This window comes from Aspergillus fumigatus, chromosome 2 (assembly GCF_000002655.1).
Source record: "Aspergillus fumigatus Af293 chromosome 2, whole genome shotgun sequence".
In the NCBI taxonomy this organism is placed as follows: domain Eukaryota; kingdom Fungi; phylum Ascomycota; class Eurotiomycetes; order Eurotiales; family Aspergillaceae; genus Aspergillus; species Aspergillus fumigatus.
This window is the reverse complement of record NC_007195.1, coordinates 3,199,464-3,219,913: the sequence shown is the minus strand read 5'-3', so window position 1 is coordinate 3,219,913 and position 20,450 is coordinate 3,199,464. Positions and strand designations below refer to the sequence as shown.

General features: G+C 51.0%; 8 protein-coding genes across 8 annotated transcripts; 1 reads left to right on the top strand and 7 right to left on the bottom strand.

The window, feature by feature from the left end:
• Positions 1–59: 59 nt before the first annotated feature.
• AFUA_2G12520 (uncharacterized protein) lies at positions 60–4,891 on the bottom strand. Its single transcript, XM_750491.2, has 3 exons — positions 4,086–4,891; positions 1,449–3,153; positions 60–1,390 (listed from the first exon to the last, which is right to left on the bottom strand). The coding sequence occupies exons 1-3, from the start codon at positions 4,471–4,473 to the stop codon at positions 346–348; spliced, it is 3,138 nt and encodes a 1,045-aa protein (XP_755584.1). The 5' UTR covers positions 4,474–4,891; the 3' UTR covers positions 60–345.
• A 1,256-nt stretch (positions 4,892–6,147) lies between these two features.
• On the bottom strand, positions 6,148–7,309 carry AFUA_2G12510 (uncharacterized protein; the record flags this gene model as incomplete). Its single annotated transcript, XM_750490.1, has 2 exons — positions 6,148–7,032; positions 7,151–7,309. 2 exons carry the CDS (start codon positions 7,307–7,309, stop codon positions 6,148–6,150), a joined length of 1,044 nt encoding a protein of 347 aa, XP_755583.1.
• Positions 7,310–8,005: 696 nt separating this feature from the next.
• AFUA_2G12500 (MFS transporter) lies at positions 8,006–10,609 on the bottom strand. Its single transcript, XM_750489.2, has 7 exons — positions 10,273–10,609; positions 9,995–10,212; positions 9,913–9,947; positions 9,667–9,736; positions 8,483–9,604; positions 8,346–8,424; positions 8,006–8,290 (listed from the first exon to the last, which is right to left on the bottom strand). The coding sequence occupies exons 2-7, from the start codon at positions 10,204–10,206 to the stop codon at positions 8,162–8,164; spliced, it is 1,647 nt and encodes a 548-aa protein (XP_755582.1). The 5' UTR covers positions 10,207–10,212; positions 10,273–10,609; the 3' UTR covers positions 8,006–8,161.
• Positions 10,610–11,124: 515 nt separating this feature from the next.
• Positions 11,125–13,648, bottom strand: AFUA_2G12490 (putative lipase; the record flags this gene model as incomplete). The annotated part of the gene is made up of 2 exons (XM_750488.1): positions 11,125–13,351; positions 13,638–13,648. 2 exons carry the CDS (start codon positions 13,646–13,648, stop codon positions 11,125–11,127), a joined length of 2,238 nt encoding a protein of 745 aa, XP_755581.1.
• A 743-nt stretch (positions 13,649–14,391) lies between these two features.
• Positions 14,392–15,914, bottom strand: btn1 (battenin family protein; the record flags this gene model as incomplete). Its single annotated transcript, XM_750487.1, has 3 exons — positions 14,392–14,899; positions 14,956–15,682; positions 15,767–15,914. 3 exons carry the CDS (start codon positions 15,912–15,914, stop codon positions 14,392–14,394), a joined length of 1,383 nt encoding a protein of 460 aa, XP_755580.1.
• Positions 15,915–16,409: 495 nt separating this feature from the next.
• Positions 16,410–17,994, bottom strand: AFUA_2G12470 (acetylornithine transaminase; the record flags this gene model as incomplete). The annotated part of the gene is made up of 3 exons (XM_750486.1): positions 16,410–17,483; positions 17,550–17,789; positions 17,845–17,994. 3 exons carry the CDS (start codon positions 17,992–17,994, stop codon positions 16,410–16,412), a joined length of 1,464 nt encoding a protein of 487 aa, XP_755579.1.
• Positions 17,995–18,294: 300 nt separating this feature from the next.
• Positions 18,295–18,747, top strand: AFUA_2G12460 (succinate dehydrogenase assembly factor 4; the record flags this gene model as incomplete). The annotated part of the gene is made up of 1 exon (XM_750485.1): positions 18,295–18,747. One exon carries the CDS (start codon positions 18,295–18,297, stop codon positions 18,745–18,747), a length of 453 nt encoding a protein of 150 aa, XP_755578.1.
• Positions 18,748–19,113: 366 nt separating this feature from the next.
• AFUA_2G12450 (hydroxymethylglutaryl-CoA lyase) lies at positions 19,114–20,383 on the bottom strand (the record flags this gene model as incomplete). Its single annotated transcript, XM_750484.2, has 2 exons — positions 20,008–20,383; positions 19,114–19,926 (listed from the first exon to the last, which is right to left on the bottom strand). Exons 1-2 carry the CDS (start codon positions 20,257–20,259, stop codon positions 19,114–19,116), a joined length of 1,065 nt encoding a protein of 354 aa, XP_755577.1. The 5' UTR covers positions 20,260–20,383.
• Between the last annotated feature and the right edge of the window lie 67 nt (positions 20,384–20,450).

The following is a 20,450-nucleotide window of genomic DNA, read 5'->3' as shown; positions in this document are numbered from 1 at the left end:
CCCGCTGATCCGGCTGTCATATGCTTCCAACTGTGGCCAATCGAAATGGCTGATTATCAGGAGAATGAAATAGACATGTGGCCCGCTCGATCAGGTTTTAAGATACAGAGTTTTTGTATCGAACAATGATTATGTGAAATTGATGTTCACCAATTGCAACTACCTAGGAATAGAAAAGTAATGTCAAGAAACCCAACTCCGCGCCTCGCTAGTAGACGAAGACACAAAAAGAGAAAAAAGAAAGTGTACACCCAAGATCAATCAACACATAATAGCTCCCCCCCAAAAAATCCATCCTGAACAAAATCTAATACAGCAGAATATATCCAATCTCAACGAGAACCCTTAAGAGACCGTCTGAACCGGCGCAGACGCTTCTGGCTTATCCATTGCCCTATTCGGGCGCCGCGGCACTTGAATCCCACTACGAAGCTGGTCCAGCTTGATTACTCCTGGCCCAGTGCAAATCCGTCCCGACTGCATCAGATTGCGCAACCGCTTTCGTCGAGCCTCGCCGCTGCGTTCCTCGCCGCGACCAACACCCTCATCAACCCACTCCACGCGGAGCACTTTAAAGCTCATGCCGTCGTGGTTGCCATCCCAGGAACGAGACTTCAGCCCAAAAAGGACGCTGGATTCATATCGTTCCAGCTTCGGCAGGATCAGGAGTGTGATGTGGAGATCCTTGTCTGTTGGAGGTACGGGCGGAATCCGTGGTCGGTCTCCTGTCAAGCCCATATCCTCCGCCGTCGTAGGTGCGTGTTGATATGCGTCACGAATCTCGAGGTCAAGCATATCCACGTCAATTTCTTCACTCCAAGCACCGCGGAAGAATCCAGAATGCATGGCTGCCGCCACAGGGTCCGAATCATCCGTATAGATTCCAGTGCCCCAGAGGGCTCGCCGCGCGCATATTTCCTCGCGGCGACCCGCGTCGATACGAAATCGAGGTACACGTACGGTAAACGTGCAGTTTTCCTTGCCCTCGAATCGGGGAATCGGGAGCGGAGTAGTGGTGTAGCCGAATTTGGCGCTCTCCAAGGGAGCTTTCGCGGAAGGAATATCAATACGTGGAATATACAGGGTGGACCCAAGATGATGCCGTGGAAGATGGGCTACACTCGAGACAACAGGTTCAATTGTAACCACCGTGCGAGGTTCACGCATCGGTGACAAAGCTGCGGAGTTCGCCACGGAGGCTGTCGGACGTGAGGTATGGTGATGGTGGTGATGGTGGTGGTGATGATGATGCCCCATCGGCATTCCGGACGCTGTGGCTTCCGCCGGTGTGGACGTGCGCTGGAGGAAATTCATCGAGGACACAGGCCGATGGGATGCACTCGAAGCGGCAGCATTATCTTCTTCAGGCTTGAGGCGGTGGTGGTGATGACTGGGGAATGTTAGGTTAGATGAACAGATAGATAAATAACCATGGGATTATCACTTACTGATGATGGTGGTGATGGACATGACGACCACGCCGGCTGATTGCAGACGCACCGAGTCGATCTGTACCAGGCTCACTATCCGCCTTGCTGTCCTCATCTCGTGATTTTCGAGAACGCTTGCCTGTAGTGGATTCCGGCCGGTTGGTCTTAGAATCATCCAGTGTCGCCTCGCTGTTGGTTGAACGACCGGCAATGCTATCGCGCTTGAAGGGACTGACGGTCATCGGTGTGGAGGGCCCACTGCCGGCAGTAGCGGCGGTTACGCCACCAACACCACTTCCAATACCCGAGAAAACGCGGCCCAATTCACTCTTGATGCCAGCTTCGCCGGCCGGGCCAAGGATCTGAGCCTGCGCTCCTTGGACGGCTTGGGGTAAAGGCGACGCACGTCCTCCGCGTTTAGCGTCAAGGCCGACGCCGAGCAGATTTCGATGATGTAGCAGCTCGTCACTCCCCTTTCGGCGCTGATCGTCGGAAGAGGCAGAGTGGGCCAGGGACGACGGTCCTCCTGACGGTGCCGAGCCGAACAGTCGTGATTCCGTCTGGAGCTTGTTCAAGTAGGATTGCTGTTCATTCGATGGGGCCGGCTGGTTCTGGCGGGATTGCATGGACAAAGATGGCTGCCGCGATCCCCCTGGCTGTAATCCGAGAGACTTGGTATAGCTCTGAATGGCGCCGAAGCCGAATGCGGAGCCTTGCTCTGGAGCAGGGAAGCGCTTAGTTTCCGGCGAGGGTGGTTGGGAACGACCGAGGTCCCAGGCAGACGCACCAGAATGGCGAGTTCCCGCGGCGTCTCGATCGCCGTAATGAGGACCATATCGGGACTGAGTTTGAGAGACTTTCGATTCAGCTTCATGGGCCGCCGCCCGCTCCCTGTCGCGATGCGCTTGCTCTTCCGCAAGCCGATCTCCATACAAGTTCCCAAATCGGCTGTGCTGCGATTCAGGGCCGACGTAAGATGTTGCACGCTGATGTCCAGAACCTAGTGAATGGTCTCCAGCTCCCGGGGCGGGCGCTGGTCGCGACAGTGGACTATAACCCGCAGACCGCGTCGACCGCTCGAGATGTTGCGGCTGGCTGTTGGGACGAGGGACGGGTCCGTTGCAGCTCAAGCGGCGCGATTCATGGTAGGACGGCTCTGTGGATGCAGACTGCAATTGAGGCGACGCGTGGGAAGGGCTAGGCTTGTCTGGAAAATGTGTCGGAGGTTGGCCGCGCGGTAGGCCAGCGAACCTGGCTTGTTCGGGTCCTGGTGGACCTTGCGATACACTACCAGCGCCTGCTCTATAAGGACGGCCGGGCTGGTTCTTGGCGAAAGATTTTTCGGGGGTCTTTGACCGGCGGAACATTGGGTAATCGAGCGTTGAGGACCTGGCTGGAGCAGTAGGTGGTGACATTGCGCTGGGGGCGGACGGTGGGGGTGCGCTGCCATATGGGGCGGAGGATACAGGAGCACGAGAGTAGATTGAAGTTGAACCTACATCCCGGGCTGGTCGGTCAGCGTCCGAGCCTAGCATGGAAGATATCGACATGCTGCTCCCAGGACGATGATGAGCCAGGTTGTTGGGAGGCTCACGAGACATGAAAGGAGCAGGCAGCGATGAATTTCCCGACTGGCTCCGTGATGCATAGTGCTGTGGTGGAGAAGGAGGTGGCATTCGGCGGGTTCCTAAGGCACTAGACGCGGACGACTGGTCTTGTGGACCTGTTCAGGCGCGATCACTGTTTGTTAGCAAAGCGCGTAATCATAACGGATATAAACAAATCATGTGCTGAGCGAACGGCTGCAAAAAAAGGATACAAAAAAATAATAAAAAGCAATGAAACTTGATCCATCGCAGGCTATCTGGCACGAGAGCCTCAATGACGGACGCACCAGAAAACACGGAACTGCTGCTGCTGCCCAAAGACCTCCGACGACCCTGGTCGTGCGACCGGGAAGGATTCATGGCGCACGCAGAGGAAAAGGTAACAGCGAAGATAAAAGAGACGCAGGTAATAAATAGGAACTGAGATCAAATCAGGAATATGATGACGCCCAACCTAAGGGTTAAGAGGAAAGGAAAAATACGGGACTGGGGATAGGATAGCCGATGGGACTATGATGGAAGTTCCATAATCATAAAAGGCACTGGGGCGGATGAACCCGTGACTCTGGGCCTGGATGTAGCTCGACTAGGCGCTAATCCAGGTCAAGCAAGGGGGTCCTGAACAAGGAGGCTATTCCAAACCAGAACTAGTGTTCCCGTGCCAAGCTGTAGGTCGATCAGGCGCCAGCCGCGCCGCAGACGCGACGGATGCAGGACTTCTGATTGGCTGACGGTGTAGTACTGCCCGACAGGTAGCACACACGATCATTCTCCATAACGTCAGGAGCTAGTATAGTCGCCAGTCATTCAACGCTGACTAGAGGCCATTATGCCTCAGATTCAATTTGGACATTTTACGCGACGCGACGTTCACGCCTTGGATGGCCTGCGCATAGCGTCCAGCGATCCACTGCAGAACGACTTGGGGATAAACTGGGGAAAACACGAAACCATAAGGAGTAAAATGAAAAGGAGAAGAAAAAAAAAAAGGAAAAAGAAAAGAAAAGTAAATAACAGAGTCAGAAGGAAACAAAATAGTATTGCCTACCTTCGCGAGATATTAGCTGATCATGGCTATTGTTGCGGCTGTGACGGTGACGCTTATTGTGATCCTCCAGCTGATGTCTTTTGGATGGTTCATAGTCTATCTGCGGCACTTGATAGCTCTGATTGTCTACCCGTGGCGCAGCCGACATGTTATATGGTGTTGATGAGGCAGCAGTCGGTGGCGCAGAAGACATGGGTGTAGAGTAGGGGTAGGCCATTGTGTTCGCAGGTTGGCTTGATGGTATTCCGTGCTGCTTCATCGAATCGTAGTAGACCTGTTGAGGGGGAGGCACACTGTAGGTTGGAGGCGGCTGCGGAGCGGCACGAGGGTCGTGTGAGGTGCCAAAGAGCGACGGATATTGAGGAGGGCGCTTCTGAAGATCCATCATGATGGGCGAGTGATGATGATCTCAGTTCAATTTTTATCGGAGGAACAGCAGGACGAGGGTTTGGTACATTCAAAACAAGGTTTGTGTCGACAAATCCCTGGGTTAGTGATGGTGAAAACTGAGAAATGGCGGTGGAAGCCGATGCAAGCCAGGTAGGCGCTGCTGTCTCCTCAGAGATTTCAATAGAGTCTTATGCAAGCAAAGCTCTGCGTTGTGGGGGATATGCGGTTGGGGTATTCAAGATATCAAAAAAAAATAGGGCTCATAAGAATGTAACCAGAGACAGGTATGTAGGCAGATTGACTGGTGATATTGATATTATTGTGGTTGTGGTGATGGTAGAAGAAGAAGGGCCCAGAAAACGGTGAGCGATAAACTAGAGGATGGACGGGAAAAAGAAAAACAACAGGCATGCGACAGGACCCAAGGATTACAAGGAAGATGGAGTCCGAGACATGAAGCGAGAGCCAATCATAGGGGATGCAGAACTGCTAGTCCGGATAATGGATTATTAAATCTGCACAGTAAGTACTAAAATGTCAGAGTTTACTAAAAAAGTGGACGAATCTGAATCAATAAAATGGGGCCCGTCATGGCAGCGGGGAAAAGTGGAGTACTCCGTACTTCTCCGTACTTACATAGTGAATGAATATGAATGTCTTTTCCATATTCTACCATGAAATACAGAGGTAAAGATGCTGTAGTATCCGACGGTGACTATCCGACGCTGGTGATCTACTAGATCAATCTTCTACAGCCCAAAATCCTCGTATGCCATTCCTATGGCCACAGTGACATAAGTTTTCGCCTCATCAAGGCAGGTGCGCTTAAATACTGTACAATGCTTTCGTCGTTGGGCGCAGACTCCCAACATACTTGGCATGGCATGCAGTAGCAGCCCATCGACGTGTCATGTTGACAGTTTGTATACACCACATACCTACCGCCTTTACAGGAAGGTCTAGTTCTAGCTGAAATCATTTCTGATGTCTTTTCTACTGATACATCTGAGCCGTTGGAGAAAGAAAGACAAAACAAAGTGCTGACTACGGCCCTCCCAATTCTAAAAGATCTCCCTCTTTGTTCCTAGGTTGAAGAGATACAATACTATACTGTGGGATCATCATCTGCGCCAAGGATGCTGTACATACCCACCACACATGCATGCAAGCCTACTTATCGGCATCTTCTAATCGACGATACGTCGAGTTGTCAGGTAAGGTTCTTGTACCCCAGCTCTGAACTGTCGGTACGGAGGTGCTTGCTTCAGCATCCAGTAGAAGATCCTGCGCTGTCTGATACGGTTTTGTATACAGAGCTGTATAGACAGAACTGTAAATTCCGATCAAAGGCCCTTGCATGATTGCCAAAAGAAAGGGGAAATATACAACTACTGATTAGCTTCAAAGAGAAGCTTGCACACATTTTCCTTTTGAGAGGTTGGTGTTACACTGACTCTTTTGCGTTATCCATTCGCAAGAAGCAAGGAGTTATATCCCCATTGCTTTAGGTTCTTAACGCGCCATTCTTCACTGTGGGCGAATTGAGTTTCTGCATGACATTATGCTTTTGGACTGTGCAGACAATTATTACTACATGGAGACTTCAGTTTGATAATCCAGGTACTCTACTGCTAACTTCGCCATCCTCCAAGGACGAGTTCCACCATGGTCGCTAGCAATCGTTCTGGACATTTTCAATAAGATCAACCCTTTCCTGAGCTAGTACTCGCAGGATCACCCTACGTAATTGCCACGGAAGACACTGGATGCCGGTATACTGGACCAGCAGTCCATGATGATGAGCAGCACGCACGTGGGCCCGGATCAACTCGATCTGCTCTTTGGAAAATCGGCCCCGACGGGGGAGGCCGACAGATGCTCGGAAATCGGCAGTTGCCATAACAGTCCTTGTTGTCGAGTTCCTTGCCGGAGAGACTTCTGTACCAAGAGTTGCGGCTTTGTTGTCGCCACCGGTTTCCTCACCACCTTCTGTGTGATGCGCTCTAGGCAACGATTCCAGTGAGGTGTCAAGGAGGATGACGTCTGAGTCGGTCAGGTTGGTTCGATCTTGGTAAGATAGGTTTTTGCTTGAAATCACGACGGTGACAGGTCTCACAACTAGTCGCGTCCCGTTCATGTATGATACGTGCCTCCCTGTCCTCAATTTTTCCAACAGTGGCGCTAAATCCGGCCACGCTGCTTCAACAGGAGATCGTAGCTTAAGGAGAAGGATTGAAGAGTGCTCAGCTTCCTGGTCGAAGAGCCCCAAAGGGCTCGCTTCAGCGGAGTGAGCAAATGAATCCAAATGAGAATTCATGGCGTTCAGCTTCTCCAGCATTGATTTGAAGTATGCACTGCTTAGCACTTCCGAAGCGCTGACTGCCGCCATTGAGTCTTTCGCCCAGAGACTGCCATTCTGCATCCAAATATCCACCTTGACTCCAATGCACCTGACTGCAGAAGAGTCTCCCATTGCATTTCGGCTGGCTTGCAAATGATATGCAGCGCATTCTGTATGCCTGTGACTGAATCCAAAGTTCCGTCCGTATTCTGTGAGCTGCGCGTGAGGTAACAAATGTATGAGCCCAGAAGGCAGTATAGATAATTGAATCACAATACTGTCTCCGACAGCATGGTCAGCCCAGGTTTACGGCAGTTACTCTCGGGGAACGAACGTGACCATCAACAACAAACAAACTCCTCTGAACAAGCGCTCTCCCCATTTCTGCCTTGCCGTCACGTAGCAGCCGTGTATAAACTCGAAAGACTCGAACAACCCGGGACAACAATGAGTTGGAGGAGTGCGAAGTGGGTGGTCTTCCAGTAGCGTCCATGAATACCACTCATCATAAGAAAGGTCCGCAACAGCCTCTCCAGAAATTTCTAGCCCATAGGGCGCATGACCTCTAACCGAATGTGCCATTTTACCGTCTCTTTTAATCGCGATTAGCGGTAATGCATTGACCGCGACTGTCCGCAATGATAGACGTCCCGCAGCCGCTCGTTGGAGAAATATAGCGGTGAGGGAGATAGATCGGGATTAGATGCAGGAAAGACAGCCAAATTGCCCTCAAGAGTCAGAAGTACCGCAGACATCGAAGAGCGATCCATGGTCATGTGTGACATCGGCGTATGTTGAACTAATATGAGGATGAGGAATTGCAGAGAGCACGCAATTGCTGGTCTGGATGGCTCACGGTCTAAAGGACGGCCAATTTCAACGGGCGTCGACGTTAGATTGTCGATCCGATGACGAGATAGCAGATGACCCGCATTGTCATTATCGACTGACCGCTGGATCAACGGAAGTCCAGATATGCTTGCGCACTGCTAGGACTAGAGCTAAAACCATTGCTGCACTGTGAAGGCTGCTCTCCTGTGGACACTTAGCAAATCAGAAATTCAGGGACGATTAGCTTTTAGCGTTAGGAGATTGGTTGTAGACGGTTACGCATACCTGCTGCGGTTTCGTCCATGCTATTGAATTCATACGTTACACACATTCGCATCTCAAGCAACATTTAAATTTTCTGCGGGAGTCCGCGATAATAAATGGAGTCAACAAAGTCAATCAGCAGTGAGGTCATAACACTAGCTTTCTATCTAGGTAAGTATGGGTCATGATTATGGTTCTATCATCATTAATATTATTCTGCTGGTGGAATTGTCACCTGGTCCTCTTCATATCAAGCAGCCAATCTGCTCTTGCCGCGGATTCGTGCTCCGTAGATATATAGCAGCAACGGAATAGGGATCATCAATGCTCCCACGCATCCAAGCAATGTGCAAGCCCATTCCACACCTAATCCATCAAACTGTATCAAAACCAGTTAGTTTCACGATCGGAAAGCTTGAGATTTGGTGACTGACCATATATGTTGCAAATAGTGGGAAGACGCCACCGGCGACCGACCGCAGGAACGTGTGTGCAGCAACAGCTGATGCCGATCTGATGATACTCGGTCAGCCTATGCATTGTCATACTTGCTAAGGTCAGAGATACTCACTTCTGAGGACGGGCCTCTACCAGATAAGCAAGAGAGGGAAGGAACATGGTCAACAATCCAAATCCCGTCAGCAGCCCGGACAGAGTTGGCACAATCCAGTGGATACTCTGCTTGTATCCCGACCATCCCAGCCAGAAAAGCCCTGCAGAGAATGCGACTGCACCCGGGATAGCCACAGGAAGACGCCACTCTGGCATCATCACGCCACCGTTTTGCTCCAGCTTGCGCAGAACCCAGGGTTGGGTCGCTGCGATGCCAACGGCGCCTAGGAGCTGCCCGACAATCACCCCCAGATAGGGCAGGCCGCCCACACCTGGGTTCATTCCATGAATCTTCTGGAAGATAGTGGGGTATGCGGTCAGGAAGAGATAAAGCAGGCCGTAAACGAAAGACGCAAAGACACACATGCACGTGACGATAGGGTCGAGAACGAGCATCTTCAGTGGCAGGGAGAGATACTCTGTCAGAATGGATCTAGGATCAAGACGCAGCTCGTCGTGTTTGGCGTGAAGTGCCCAGTTGCCTGTTTCGCGGCGCAACCGATCGGCTTTCCGAGCCAGGATGACGGGCTGGTAGGTCTCCTCCAGGAACACGACTAGGAGCAGTAGCACGGCCCCCCCTAGAATACCAGGAATATATGCCGTCCAGCGCCAGCCCAGCGAGGAGTTCATGACCGTGAAGCCTCCCACAAAGGGTGCAGCGAGAGGACCAATGAAGACCATCAAGCAGAACATGACGATGGCAATCCCTCGCTGCTCCGGCGAGAACATGTCGGCGAATGATGCTCCGGCGAGTGTAAGCGGGCCAGAACCGAAGAACCCAGTAAAGTATCGAAGGATGAACAGGGATTGGAGGTCTTTGGAGACGGCGGTTGCAAACGAGAATATTGTGAAGCCGAACATCGAGACTATAAGCGGCATGTATCTGCCCTTAACCTCCGAGAAGGGGCCGAAGATCAACGGGCCGAATGCGAATCCGAAGACGTAGAGGGATATGCCAAGGGTGCATACCTCCCGGCTGATACCATATATCTGCATCACTGCGGGCATGGCGGCGGAGAAGATACTACTCGCGAATGCAACGACCATTGTGCTGAGACCCAGGATGGCCGAAATATAGACCCTGATGTCCCATCCAGGCGTCAGTCATCCACTATCCAGAGATCAAGCACGGACTAGACGTACCTTTTCCTCATGGGCCAGTTGAGGGGATTAAGAGGATCATCCGGGCCATCGAAGTCGACATACTTTTCGACTGTCATCTCGTTTGGCAGATATTCAACAATGTGTCTGGATACAGATTGTGAGACTTCAACCTATGTCAATACTAGATAAGATATATGTCGATGACGAACTCTAGAAACGAGAGCACAGGACAAAGGAAGCAGCTCAGCTCAGCGCCCAGGCGGCCTTCTTAAACCCCCTACCCACTCATCACAGAATTCTCTAACATGCCATATCCAGCCCTATTCTTCATAAAATTCCCAGCACAAAACCTAATATAGCATGATACCATCCTGCCAAGATCCGCACAGAGAAAAAAGTCTCCACCAGGCATAAGGAGGGCCAATTCGGGCGTCTACATATCCCGAGTGGATAACTGGATAATATGTGGCATATTTCGTCATTCCAAACGGTTTTTGGCCTGTTGTTTGTTCGCACTTGACTCATCGCTACCAGAAGTGACGGTGGAGTTGATTCCGTCCGCTCGGTTTGCCGAGGCATAGTTATCTATCGGGGAGATTATTTGAGGTGTTCCGACGGGGAACGCACACATCCACGTTTACCTACATATCACCAGGAGATACCCCTTTCCGGTTTATTAGTCGTATTGAAGATAATGTGACAAGCAAATGCCGGAAAAGGCCGGCAACGTGGCAGGGATCGGTTGATTCTTTATGTCATTAGTCGATTGATAGGGCTGAGGCTATTCTTGCGGTTGAGGAACTTCATGTTGGTTTGTCGGTGGATAAGGTGAAGAACATAGCAGCAAACGCAGCTTGCTACAGCAGAAGGCAGAAATTTTCTAGCATGTTGTCCGATCATATGTAGAGTCCCAGCTTGTTCCTGTGTGGATGGGGCTGCGGATCGCTTGAGATAGATTCATTGTCATTTCAGCCCTACCTTATTTACGCAGTAAGGGATGGATAGCCCCCATTAAGGCTGGACGACTAGAACATTGAAGAGCTGTAGTTAGGAGCTAGAAATAAGCTGATGGCTGCCTTGTGCGTTTAACGGTCGGCCCGATTGGCCCGGCAAATGGTCTGACGGGTTGACGGATGTATGGACAGCATGCATAAGAGCCAGCTAAATACAGGAGCCACCTTCGCTGAGCATCAGATGATTCCGATGCATGGATGCTTGGCTGTATGAAATCGGGTATTGTTGCTACTATTATTGTATGTTGGTACTATTGTACAATTAGGCTGGAATCAGATCCACAATCACATGAAGAACATTGCCGCAATCACATGCTATATCAGATCTACAGCTTCACATGCTTCACGAACTCGAATTTCTTTCTATTTCTGTTCTAGGTCTGGTTCCTTACGCAACAATGAAAAAGTTCATCTCGCTCTATACATAAGGCATAAGTATGTATCGTCTTCGTGTCGCCAATGATATCGTTCTCGTTATCTCAACTCAAGGCGTCTGCGCTCCCTCCCCGATTCCCATCAGCCCGCCCGCTAAGCCGTTCATTCTGCGATCCAAGAGATCCTCGTGACTAGGAAGGCTGTGGATACTTCTTTCTCGTTTGCGAAGGCGTACGGGGCTTTCCAGGTTATCGGACATGTCGTCGGAAACAGGCAGAGTGAGCTTGGTCGGGGCGAGACGCCGTCTTCTACCGAGCCCGCTGGATGAGTCCTTTCGGCCCCTGGATGAACTTCTATTTCGGATTCCATTTTTTGAGCCAGGTCTGCAATCAGCGGTGCTAGTAGCCTCCCGACGAAACTGATATGGCTTCTGTGACGGCATGTCTTCCTTGGATTGCCGAGTCTCGTTTGAGTCGAGATTGCCGTGCGCAGGTGTCAAAGGGGTCATTCTGCCGATGCTCATCTCCAAGGGCCTGTCCTCGTCTGCAGAGGACTCACCTGTCAGGCTCCGCTTGTGGTTCCGGGGACCCGCTTTCCCATTTGTTTCTATGGCCAGATTCTTGTTATCAACAGAAGTATCGTAGAGCGTCTGTAAAAGGCTGGAAGACGATTTCTTGACCTCATCCGTGTCGAAGAGGTTCTGGATCCACGTAGCGCATTTGTTGATGTGTTTCCAGCTGTCAGGGAAAAATCCGGCCATCTGAAGGAATCCATGTGACACTCCGGGTAATAAGGAGACCTCCACATGGTCCTTTTCATTAAATTCCCGATGGGATTTTTCAAGCCCTAGTTCCTGTCTCTCCCGGAATTGGTGTAATTTGGCCTGGCGTAGTCTGCCAGCGAAGATGACCGTGTCGTCGACCAGTGGATCTCGTTCCCCTGTAATGAAGTAGGTTTTGGGAAACCTAGTAAGAAGGCTCTCGGGAGCTAGGACAGGCGATAAGAGAAAGTCCGTGCTGAAATCGGGCCGGTTATGAGGCCCAATGTAGAGGATGATCATGGCTCGCATCATCTCTGGGGTCAATATGCGATCATGAACGTATGAGATCATGGAGGACACGGCTAAACGAGTCCGGATCTGTTTTGGCTGATGTTCAACAAGAGCAGCTGTCTGAGCTGCGAGGCTATCTTGGTTCGATATCTCGGCAAGCTTCTTCGAAGTCTTCTCTCCCAGGTCACCTGCCTCCAAGCCCGCGTCAGACAAGAACTCCTGCCTCAGTTCTTCCGTAGATGGTCCAGGCGATGCAAATGGCGTCAGCCTCTGATAATCCATATTCTTTCTCTGCAAGATGTTCTTATTCGTCCGGCGAGCGCTTTTATCCTGGATCAACGACATCTGCTCCTCCGTCATCCAGCTCTCAACTCGCATGTTCAAGGAGGGATACGCCAGTACCAGACCATTTGGGCGTGGCATCACATCCTCAGTCCCTGACTGCAGAATCATCAGGACCGTCCCGACAGCTAAGTTTCCGCCAGCACTATCTCCAGTAACCACAATACGTGGCCGCGTGACTCCACTCAGTCCCAGGCAACGGCCGCGCGTGGTGATGATCATGTGGTAGACATCGTAGCATTCGTTCAAAGCGTACGGATAAGGATACTCCGGTGCCTTCTTGTAGTCTAGACTCAATATCGGCAGTTTGGTCTTCCCTGCCCAGGCGAGGAGTCGGTCTTCCGAGTTGCGCGGGTTCATGGCAACGTAACCACCACCCGGAATATCCAGGATCACGCATGTCTGATCTTTCAGCGCGCTTAGCGGTCCGTCAAAATATAGCCATGCATTCGTCGGCTCGGTGTAAATAGATTGTTTAGGGCGAGGAATGCGGATGGCTCGAGGGCCATAACTCGTCAACCGGGGCCGGACCAACTTCTGAAGTGCCCAAAGATATGGAGTGGTTCCCTTGTTCCACGACACTCGCAGATGTTCCACGGTCAGGGTTGCGCGGACACGGCGCACCATATCATCTGCTTGCTCTGCCGCGAAAAGATAGTAGACTGTGAATATTAACGACGCGATATCCCGTAGCCACTTGGGTTTGATCCTCATTGCAGTCCAAAAACCGGCGTCCAGTGCCGTGGTGACCCATGTTGCGCGGAAAAACGACCGAGAGTACAGATTCGCCAAGGGTTCGGGGCTTTCGAGACCAACAATCTTGGCAAAATTGCGGCAGATATAGAGCCATAGAAGCACAGCTACGGTGGTTTGCCAGACGGTCAATTTGCCTGACAAGCGGGACGAGATATTGCGGGCGATCGGAGGGCCATGCTTGTTTCCTCTATGTGATATGATTAGAAGATTTTCGTTCTCCCAATTCCAGCAGTGTACGACTTACTTGAACAGATAGGTAGACCAAAATAGGACTACTCCAAAAACTTGGATCTTTCGGAATTTGGTAGAGGGTCTCCCTAGAACGTGATCTATTGCCTGTCAGGTGTCTGCTTTGACAGAGCTCTCGGAACGTTCATACCTATCATCTCTGTCAGGCTTCCTGAAAAGCCACAGCTCGATTATCCCCTTGACTCAGATCGACGTTATTGCGGATACAGAAACCAATGTCACACTTCGGGGTCATAGAGTCAGTTGGCGAGAAAAAGAGGAAGGGAGAGGCAGAAGGGGGGCGAGAGCGAAGTACAGCTTCCTAATCGTCCTATAAGGTAAATAAAGAAACAAAGCGTCTATCTGGACCTGCCATCCTAAAAATTAGGTAGGCAAAGAAGTGTGGGGACCCCAGGATCATGTTGGTAAACGGGGTATGGCAGAGAATGGGATCTTCAAATGCCACATGAGGAGGGTGGGGCAATGACGCGACAAACAATTATTGCAAACAGCAGGAATTCAAAGAATTTCCGGCGTCCAGCAAGTCTGGCACTGACGATGTTGTTCCTAGGAATCCATTTGGAGAATAGTGGATGGGCTGGCGCAGTAATGGTCAGTAGTCAGACGTGCTTAGAGTGATGATGAATGGTGGACAATGTCATGACTGGGGCGGAGCATGTGAAAGTCTCCACAAGGATTATCCAGAGATGCTGGAACAACAGGAACTACTCAAATCATATGGACGCTGTTAGGTGCTCATAAATGGGTCACTGGAACAGAGTCATTTTCAATATGGTTGATGAAAGAGAGAACCCATGGTTGGCTGAGAGTTGCTTTTGGGTTGTGGCTGTGGATGGCCATCACATGTCAAACCCTCCACAACCCGTGACGCCATCGGTTGGTGCGGTCTAAGTCAGATAGGCAAGTTGCAAGGGCACCTGGGCAAATGATATACTCTGTAGCGTCTATTATATTCCGAGCCATTCCTGCATGATGCATCTATATTCTCCGGCAGTAGTCCCGCCCATGTGTGACTTGCCAGTCACAAAGCCAGACTTCGAAGACCATACTGACGAAGCCAGCAATGCAGATACCTGCTGCATCGCTGACTGTTGTCGCTCCTAGGGAGAATTCGCGGTCTTCTTTTGGCACACGATCTCCGATCTCAGCAAATGTGTTGACATAGACCAAACCGCCCAATAATCCCTCCCAGAAGATGATTATAAAAATGATATACACACTGGGGATGAAGTTGAAAACGGCTTGAAGGGTCAGTAGTACCAAGTTCAGAATCTGCAGGAAAGACGGGAGGTAGAGGTCATGGATACGGAAAAAAGGTGTGGAGGATCGAGAGATAAAGACCCCCACCTGGTAGATCGCATTGTATGCTGGATAAAACGCACGGAAATGCGCAAAAGGCGATTCGTCAAGCGGAAAGAGCAGTGTCGGAGACACTCCTTGGTTTATCGTGTACTCCGCGACATAGACCAGAAGTAGTGGAAGCATACTAGCGTTTGAATGTCAATGCGGCATCAATCGTCGCCATTCAACTCTTCTACTTACAATGGGAAAAAAAGGCCCCGGACACGTTTCAAGTCCCTCTTGAAACGCTGCCAACCGGCTTTTTTGCTCTGATCGGAAAGAACCGAAGCTCCCAAAAGTCGTTCCTGCTCGTCGAAAGTCGCGTCACGGTCGCCCTCCATGAACTCGCGTTCCTCCGCGAGCTCCTCTCTTTCCTCGACAGCACGGTACCCAGCGTATGCGGCCGAAATAGGCTGCAGAGGAGATCTTGGCAGGACCATGAAAAAGCTGACTACCATGACCGCTGGTAGACATGAAGATGCCAACAGAGTGGCCTTCACACTGAGACCCAACGAGGTAGTGGCCAGGGCGTACGCACCAGCTCCAACCAGACCAGCCGCTCCTGTTCCACTTCCCCAGGCAGCCAGACTGAAAGGGCCATAGAAATGTGTCAATCCAACGAAGCTCAGCTCTCCACCTCCGCTGGACAAGCTAGCCAGCACAATGCCAGCAAGTTTAGTGGCTATCGTCCCCCCATCGGTATACGGAGGGCTCAGCGCAACTAGGAGCATGCCAGCAGCAGAGAGGAAGACGAATATGATGATTCGCACGGGGTAGGGCACCATATGGATGAAGTACGGGGCGATGAGTTTCGTTGCGAACGAGGGTATCACATCCGCCAGAAGGACGACTCCCTTGGGGACACTGGGCCCGACTAGATCGAGGGCGGCGGACAGGATAACAACGTACAGGACATTGTTAATTAGACCTATAATGATCAGGCAAAGCGCATAATTGTCAGCGTCAAGGTATGCTTCAATCTATGGGAAGGCCTCGGTTTGCATTGACTCACCAAAGAGCCAAAAGGCGACGCAGACGCGAGGATCCGCGCCACTGAACAAGGCCCGGAATCGCTGGCAGAATTGAGCCCATGATGAGGATGGAGCACCAGGAAGTGGCAGCATAGGTTGTTCTTCCTCTGTATCAGCAGCAGCAGGCATAACAAAGGAAGACGGGGGAGGTAGGTTAGTTCGTTACTAGTCGATCGATAATTCTATGAGACTCCGTATACATCCATCACTCTGAATGTACAAAAAACCAAGGCGGCACAACTTCCGATCGCATCAATCAGGAAATCGCCAATCGCTCGTCTTCGACAACTGGCGGAGGAGGTAAAGTCGACGCGGTCATGATAAGAATGGCAACTGGTCTCGTGACCACGCCCTTGGTGCCTCGTTGCCTCGTTGCCTGAGAAGCACCAGGCATCACTTGAGGATGATACCTAGTCATAACAGGATGATTCTCTTCAGAACTGGAACGAGTGCTTTAGCAAATGCTCGCGAACATTATGCTTACTTTTGTCTATCTATCCCAAGAAAAATAAATAAATAAGTGAAACAATCAGGTCTGGCTGCAACGAAACCAAAAAAAACTAATTCGGTCTGTGGGTAAAATGGTGGTATAGCCAAAGTAAAATCAACCTCACTACTCAGCAATTACCTATGTGTTTGTGAAAAAACAGCATCAAATGCCTGCTCCAAGATCTTCAGAGACGTTTTAATCTGCTCCTCGGTAATAGTCAGAGGAGGGACGAAGCGAAGACATCCTTCGCCAGCAGTAATGATCAACAATCCTCGCTCACGAGCTGCGGTGACCAGGTCCGACGCTTTGGTTGTGTGCGACTTGGACAGCTGAACACCCAGGATCAAACCACGGCCGCGAATCTCAGAGATAACATCAGGATACTTCTTCTGAAGGCTCTGGAATCCAGACACAAACAGTAAGGATTTGGCTTCCACAGACTTTTGCAGCTCCGGTGAGGCGAGGCGCTCGACGATGTGATGAGCGACTCGGCACGCGAGCGGGTTGCCTCCAAAAGTAGTACCATGATCACCTGTTTTAATGTGCTCCGCAACAGTCTTGCCGGATACTATGGTAGCGCCAATGGGGATACCATTACCGAGAGCTTTGGCCGTGGTGAGGATATCAGGGTGGGCGGCTTCGCCCGATGTAGGCTTCAGGGAGGGGTGAGCATGAGCCCAGAATGAGCCGGTTCGAGATAGACCGCATTGAATTTCATCAAAGATGAGGACAGCTCCGACCTCGTCACACCGCTTGCGAAGAGCCGCCAGGAACTCAGGAGTCGCTGTATGGACACCGCCTTCTCCTTGGATAGGCTCCACGATCACACCACAAGACTTGTCCGTAATGAGCTCCTGGAGTTGCTCAATGTCATTGTAGTTGCCATACTTGAAGCCGGGCACCATAGGTGAGAAAGGAGTCTGATACTTGGGATTGGGTGTAGCGGATAGGGCTCCCATTGTGCGGCCGTGGAACGAGTTGTGGAAGGAGACGAATTCGTGTTTGGCTCCGGAAGGTTCAAGAGACCGACCAACCTTACGAGCGAACTTTATGGCAGCCTCGTTCGCTTCGGTTCCGGAGTTAGAGATGAAGACTTGGGAAGCATCCCGCATTGCGCCGGACTGGTGTGTTAATGCAACCAACAGTTTGCTAAGAGCACCAGTCCAGGCATTATGGTAGAGGTTTGAAGCGTGGATAAGCGTCTCAGCCTACGGACCAGGATACGTCAGCTACAAACCCCTGGTGGTGTGGTCAATCAACCCAAGTATACGCACCTGTTCTGCGATAATCTTTGCGATTTCCGGGTCACAATGGCCGAGGGAGTTGACGGCAATTCCAGCGGTAAGATCAAGATACCGCCTGTTCTCCATATCCCAGACATAACATCCTTGTCCCTTAATCATTACGGGAGTTGGCCGCACGTATGTAGGCACCATATACGGGGTGCGCTCCCTGATGAAAGCCGCCGTGGCAGATTCCGCGGCAGGGTCTGGGTTAGGCAAAACTGCCTCTTTCTATAAAGGTCGCCATCATTAGAACAGACGATGAACTCAATTTGATATGACCTACAGTCACCTGAGCTTTCACATCTTGAGGAGTATTGGATGTTTGTGTTCCTGCCGCCGGAGAAGCGAATCGTCGCTGGACCGACGACTGAAATCCAGGAACCAGTCGCTTTGTGAGCGGTAGCTGCCGCGAAGCCACACGCATAAAAGCCATTGCGAGTAGCAGTGACACTGGAAGATTGAAAATAAAAGATGACTGAAGCAATTGACTCAAGAAAGAAATAAATATATAGGAATTAGACAAGGAGAGTCAGAGTCATAAAGTTGATGACTGAGACTGTGACTGTGATGGACCCAGAAATGTGCCGCGATATCGGGCGGCCCGCTTATCGGGCAAACTTCACGCAGTAAGAAATGACTCGATGCCATCTCCGCCACTCCGCATTTCCACTTGTTCCATACATCCTTGACGTCTCGTCTGACACAACTTTGCATCTCTTCAATAGACAACATCATGGCTTTTTTCTTCGTACCTCGCCGGGTATTCGTACGCTCCAGCTCTGGTCTCCGTATATCCTCCCGGTCGTTCTCATGTTTCTCCGTTCTTCGGAACGACAAGCCGGCTTTCGCCTTCGGCCGCGGCCCGGCTCCTCCAAGGCTACCGAAGGAAGAGCAAGAGCTCTTTGAAGAACTTCAAAGACGATCGACTGGCGCATTTAGTACGCCTCGCGCCCCGCCCAAAGTCAACCAGTCACCACATTCGCAACCTGCCGCTGAAGGAAAGCCTGAGTTTAAAGCCATGGGCAAAGGAGAGGAACTTCATCCGGATCTGCGGGGAGGTCTCAAGCCTGAATTTGAGGGTGAGAAGAATCCCAAGACTGGAGAAGTGGGGGGACCCAAGAACGAGCCACTGCGATGGGGGGCGGATGGCGACTGGAGCTACGGTGGTCGTGTCACAGATTTCTGATTGTGAATCGGGGTGATGCTACGTCCTACTTGTTACCATTGTGACATTGCTATGCTGGTGAAGCTTTGTATATTGCATCATTTGGCGTCTTGCATACTGGCTTCTTGATGGACTTGGTCAGTGAAGAGAGATACTGATCGCCTTTACACTTGTACTATAGATGAGCGCGGAAAGAATGTATGACCAAGGGAACTATATTAATTGTGTATGACATGATGAATTACTCAATAAGAGACTTCTTGACGCTATTTAAAACATAAAACCAGCCACGAAGAGGAAGTATACAATGCGTAGGACATAGGTTGGATATGGAAGCCATGGCTATCGACACGAAATCAGATAAATGGTTATCAAACAGGCTGACGTTCACTGTTCCTGAATTCTCGCAAGAATTGCCTTTCCCGCCCGGCTCTCATTGAACCGGCCCAGCTCGCTGCTAATCCAGGAGCCAATCTTGGACATCTCTTCCAAGTTGATTCCAGTATGCATGCCAAGTCCATGCAGCGTGTGGATAAGATCTTCGGTCGATACATTGCCAGTAGCACCCTTAGAATAAGGGCAGCCACCGAGACCTCCGACACTGCTGTCGAATATCCGAATGCCGTGCTCCAGGCCCACTATGGTATTCACGAGGGCTTGGCCGTACGTATCGTGAAAATGAAGTGCCAGATCTGTGTTTGCGATACCGGCAGCCTTGAGTGCTTGCAGGAGCTCAAGTGTCCGTGGAGCCGTTCCCATACCAGTGGTGTCGGCAACCGACACTTCATCAGCGCCCATTTCAAGAAGTGTAGCCGTGATGTCCGCGACTTTGGAGGGGGGAACATCTGGACCTTCATATGGGCAGCCCAACGCCACAGAAACATATCCTCTGACCCTGATATCTTTCGTCTTGGCCAACGCTACGATGGGGCGGATCCGCTCGAGTGACTCTGCAATGGTACAATTGGTGTTGGCTTTGGAAAATGCTTCAGTTGCTGCAGCGAAGAGTGAGATTTCAGTAGTTGTTGGAGGCTTGGTAGCTGAGCCTGGTGTCTCTGCTGTAGAACACGTCGCATCCATAACCTTGATGAGAGACTCAAGCCCCTTGACGTTCGGTACCAGGTAATTATAAGCAATAGCATGCTGCGACTGGGGCGGTGATCGGAGCAGATGCTCACAGATTTCTGCAGTGCTAGCCATCTGATGGGACCCAGACCTGTCAGACAGAAAACTTCATGCGCTACTTTCAAAGAGAACTGCGGATAAACATGAGGTGTATACCTGTGGAACCCATTTTGCAGGTACGAAAGATCCCGCCTCAATGGTCGTCACTCCCGTCTTCGCCAACTTCTCGATGAGCTGCAGCTTCGTCTCAAGCGGTATAGATTTCTTTTCGTTCTGTAGACCATCTCGTGGACCTACTTCAACAATGCGAACATGGTCCGAGGTTAGCCGCGCCTCTGTCGCGAAGAGTCGAGCAGGTGGAGCAGCTCGAAAGGTAGAGAAGAGATTCAATCTCGGTCGGAAAGCCATGATCCAAGGAAATGCAGTATGGCCAAAAGACAACGCCAGTCAAAGAGCTGATCGGGAATGTGCTAGCAGGCTTAAGAGAGGATTGAGCAGTTGCTATTGCCTCCCGACACTTCATCGAGCCGAGAATGCGGAGAAATGCCGCTTGGTTACACTCGGCGACCCCACCTGATCCATCCGCCACCATCCATAAT